General features: G+C 48.6%; 2 protein-coding genes across 2 annotated transcripts; both read right to left on the bottom strand.

Annotated features, from left to right (window-relative positions):
• Nucleotides 1–434: 434 nt before the first annotated feature.
• Nucleotides 435–989, bottom strand: C922_03438 (hypothetical protein; the record flags this gene model as incomplete). Its single annotated transcript, XM_008819030.1, has 1 exon — nucleotides 435–989. The coding sequence occupies one exon, from the start codon at nucleotides 987–989 to the stop codon at nucleotides 435–437; it is 555 nt and encodes a 184-aa protein (XP_008817252.1).
• An 86-nt stretch (nucleotides 990–1,075) lies between these two features.
• Nucleotides 1,076–4,375, bottom strand: C922_03437 (hypothetical protein; the record flags this gene model as incomplete). The annotated part of the gene is made up of 1 exon (XM_008819029.1): nucleotides 1,076–4,375. The coding sequence occupies one exon, from the start codon at nucleotides 4,373–4,375 to the stop codon at nucleotides 1,076–1,078; it is 3,300 nt and encodes a 1,099-aa protein (XP_008817251.1).
• Nucleotides 4,376–4,425: the final 50 nt, after the last annotated feature.

Raw genomic sequence — 4,425 nt, 5'->3', positions numbered from 1 at the left:
ATATGCTTCTCCCTTGTGTAACCATTTGCGTGTGCGAAAAGGGCTTCCCACCTGAAGTGCCCATCCTAGTGGTGATAGTTTACGACGGCCCCCCCTTTTTTTTTTTTCTTACCCTTCATATTTGAACTCCCTTACCCTGATATTGATCTTTCCCTCATTTGGCTAATAATTCACTGGAAGGAGTGGAGACTCCACAATCGGTTTCTACCCTTTAAATGGTTCATCCGCTGCTAGTCTTCTTGCAAAAAAAGACACAGACGGGGAAGCGCCTTGGAGAGAGGTACAACTGTTGGCGACGCGGTGACTGCCCCAGGCACCAAGCAAAAAGGAAAAATGCGGTAAAACGGGGCAAATAGGGCAAATTGGTCAAATTGGTCAAATTGGTCAAATCGGGCAAATCGGGCAAATTGGAGCTTTCCCCAATTTTCACCCTCCTACTGGGACGCCATCACGCGAATCGCATCTCCGACCTTCACGAAGCAGTCTCCCCCCTCACTGCGCAGCGCTCGCCGCGAGGGGATCGGTGGAAGGAGGACGGAAAACTCCTCAGCACACATGTCACGGGGAGTCATGCAACAGGGATTAATCAAGTTGCACATAACTTTACGCTTTAACAATTTAAAGCAGGACAGAGGCATGGAGCTCCTCAGTGCCAACGTCTTCCTCCGTTGAATCTCTTCCAACTTTTCCCGCAGCATAATCAGCATGGCATTATTGTTCCACTGTTGAATGAAGTAGAGGGTGGAAGGATTAACACCTTGTCCTCTTCTCGGACTGAAAATAATATGATATAATTTATTTCTGTACATGTTGAGGTGATTCTCATCCGATGCGAATCTATCGATGTCCCATGCTGAATGGGTGCCACCTCCAGCTTTGCTCCTCTTCTCTTGAGTAGAGGTCTCCTTCCCAGCTGCATGCCCATTTGTTAACTGTGTCACCTGGGAGGAGAAGCATCTCACTATTTCCTCTAACTTAATTTCCTTCATCAGCTTCGTTGCAATTTTGTCGAGAATCTGCAGAACTAATCTGATGCCGTCTAATTCAAAGTGATCACATTTGAATAGCCTCTTAATTAAGGATAGATGGTTTTTTTTTTTTTTTTTTTTTTTAATTTATTTTCATATGAATCAAAGAAGAACAGAATGTCTTCATGGATGGAATCTTCCCCTGCTCTTATATTCCCTACAAAATTAATGACGTCAATTCGGAATCTCCTTCCTTCTACATTTAGCAAGTCATCTGGGACATCGTCCCATATTGATTCCCTCTTCGCGGCGGCTTCTTCCTCCCGCAAGTGCACGTACCTCTGCAGGATGCTATCCACCTTGCTGTGTTTACATTTCATGGTTCGTTTCTCCACGGACAACTGGACTGATGATTTCTCCTCCCTTGGGTCCACACACCGTTTAGCGGCTTCTCTCTTGGCTTCTCCCCCATCCACAACAGACGCATTCTCATCCCCAGCATGCCCTCGAACTTCCTTTTCCTTCTGCCGTACCTTCACCCCTTTCCTGGGTTTCATCTTCTTCGCTGTTACCTTTTCTTTATCGTCTGATTTCTCCCCCAAAGCTTCCTTTTCTGGGCAATTTTCCACCCTTTTTGTTCCCTCTCCCTTGTGCTGTCCATCCTTGACATCTGCGACATTTGCACGTCCGTCTTCCTTCGCAGAGGTCACTTGTGGTTCATTTGCTTCTTCCTTTTGGGCCCCTTCCTCTGGAGTTCTTTCCTCTCCTGGGTCTTCCGTTGTCTCTAAGATTTTTTCTGTCCCCTTTTCTGTCGTGTTTTCCTTCTTTTCCTCCTTTTCCGGCTCTTCCACCTTCACGAAGTCTGACTTTTCTCCCGGGTCTGCCTCCTGTTCATTCGCATTCTCCTCTTCCCATTCTTCGTTTTCATTCGCGGCGGTCACCTCCTCTATGCTCATTTTGGTCACCTCCTCTACGCTTATTTTAATCGCCTCTTCTGCGCTCATTTTGTTTGCTGCCTCTCTGCTCATTTTGTCTTCCGCCTTCTGGCTCATTTTGTCTTCTGTCTCCCTGCTCACTTTGTTAGCTGCCTCCCTGCTCATTTTGTTCGCTGCCTCCCTGCTCATTTTGTTCGCTGCCTCCCTGCTCATTTTGTTCGACTCCTCTATTTTCTTTCTTTTCTCCTTCGTCGTCTTATCGGTTTTTTGTCCATCCTCTTTTGTGCCCTCCCTTTTTGCCTCCTTTTTTGACTTCATTTTTGGCACCTTCTGGTCCATCTTCGCTACCGCCTTGCCCATTCTGCCCCTCTTGCCCCTCCTGCTTGGCCTCTTCACCACTGGGGGGGCAATTAATTTTGTCCTTCCACGGCTCGCCGCATCCTTTTTTCTCACCTTCGCCTTGCCCTGCACAATGTTGGAGTCACCACTGCGTTTGCCATGACCATTACCGCTGCGAATACCACTGCCAATTCCGCTACCACTTCCGATGTCGCTTCCCCTACGGGTGGTCGGTCTTTTCCCCTTCGCTTTGACGCGAAGATTAGTCCCCTTCTTACTCCCCTTCCTGGAGCTCCTCAATGTGGTCATTGCCTCGGTGCCCTTTCCCATTTCGGCACTGTCCTTGGATATACTCTTTAGCTCCTTCGACAAATGAATCAAATCGATAGACCTCTTAGAGTTATCCTTTTGAATACGCAACTTACGCACAGTCGTTTCGTTCATACTGATTTGAAGTTCCGCTTCCTCTTCCTCGGCCTTGAGTCTAATGCTTATGTTGCTCTTTTCATTTGTCTGCGTAGAATCGTTTTGCATGGCCTCCGTGAGTTCGCTGAATAGGCTCTTTCCGTAGGTGTCCCGGGGTTGGTTGTGTCCCTGGGAACTAGCGTCACCGCTGATGCCGCCATTACTGTAGAAATTTGATGATGGAGGAGGGGGTCCTCCCCTGACGCGGCTGATGAGTTGTCCAATCGGGAGGTCATTCAGGCGGTTCACTGGGTTGCCAATCGCGTGACTTATTGAGAGACCACTTGGACGACTAACTGAGGGGCTGCTGCAATGGCTAACTGAGTGGCTGACCGAGTGGCTGACCAAGGGGCTGATCGAGTGTCCAACGGAGTGTCCAACCGAGTGGCTAACCGAGTGGCTAACCGAGTGTCCGCTTTCATGCCTACGTCTATGCTCATTTACGTCGGTACCTAAGTGGCTAATTAAGGGGCTAATGGGGTGTCCAACCGAGTGGCTAGCAGAGTGTCCAATCGAGTGGATGGCCGAGAGCGCAATTGAGCGGCCGACCGAGTGGCTGACCGAATGGCTGATAGAATGGCCCCGTTCTTTTCTACTTGTGTGGACTAGCGAGGGACTTGCCAAGTAGCCAGCTTGCGAAGTGGCGCCTCGACTATCCGGGAAAATAACCTCTGAACGGACAGCGCGATTCACATGTGGACTATCATCCTGACTGATTGCGCGGGTGAAAAAGAAACTATCGTCTCGACTGCTAGCGCGACTTGTGCTGGGACTGACGCTGAGGCCGTGGGACTCCCGCTCGTCCCCGCATTTTGCACTTTGGCTCAGGTGGAAAATAGAGCTATCAGCGCTCCCGAGGCGTATGCCATTTATTTCTATGCGACTTTGGTCGATGCTTCCTGACGGAGTGACTTCTATGATGGTGCTGTTATTCCTCCCCCCTCCTACTTCATCCCTCTTCGAAGAAGCTAAGTTTAGCTGGCTGGGTTGAATGGGCATCAGGCTTCTTTCATCTGGCGGAGATTCTCCTTCCCCTTTGTCTTTTGCGGATCTTATTCCTTTGGATGAGTGTTCTCTTTTTTCAATGCTTGGTTGCTCCGTTTGATCATCTCCTCCTTTATGCTGCTTCGTTTGGGGCTTCTTTCCCTTTGGATTCTTCCTTTGGCCAATTCTTCCCTTAGCGCGTTTCACTGGTGGATCATCCAAATCCTTCTTCGCGCTTTTGGAGGCGCTCTTCATGTCAGGGCTCCTTTTGTTTTTCTCCCCCTTGTTCTTTACGCGTGCTTTGGCATTTGCGTCTTGTCTCTCACGTGTGACTTGTGTACTTTGCTTGTCCTCTCGGCTATCCTTTTCCTTTTTGTTCGCTTTGGCGCCCCCGCCGGGTTGTCCCATCTTCCCCTGGGCGACGTCATTTTCGTTTTCCTTTGAACCTACGCTGTTACTCCTCGATGGCCGCTTTCTTTCGTCGTGGAGAGGTACTACACCAGCAATGTTTCTTTTCTTCATACTAGTTTCTTTTTTTCTTTTTTTTTTCTCTATTATGATGTGATGTGGGGGAAGTTGTTTTCCTTGTTTGTCAGATCCTTTTTTCCTCTTCTCAGGTGCACTTCCCCTTTTGGTTGTGCCTTTCCCCAACTCGTCGTCGCTGGATGCGTGTTGATGTTTCATATGTGTGCGAAAAAAAAAAAAAAAAAAGGAAGAGACTCACATTAAAGGGT

The sequence above is a fragment of the Plasmodium inui genome, assembly GCF_000524495.1.
Source record: "Plasmodium inui San Antonio 1 unplaced genomic scaffold supercont1.14, whole genome shotgun sequence".
In the NCBI taxonomy this organism is placed as follows: domain Eukaryota; phylum Apicomplexa; class Aconoidasida; order Haemosporida; family Plasmodiidae; genus Plasmodium; species Plasmodium inui.
Note: the sequence above shows the minus strand (reverse complement) of the source record. Positions and strands in the feature narration are given on the sequence as shown.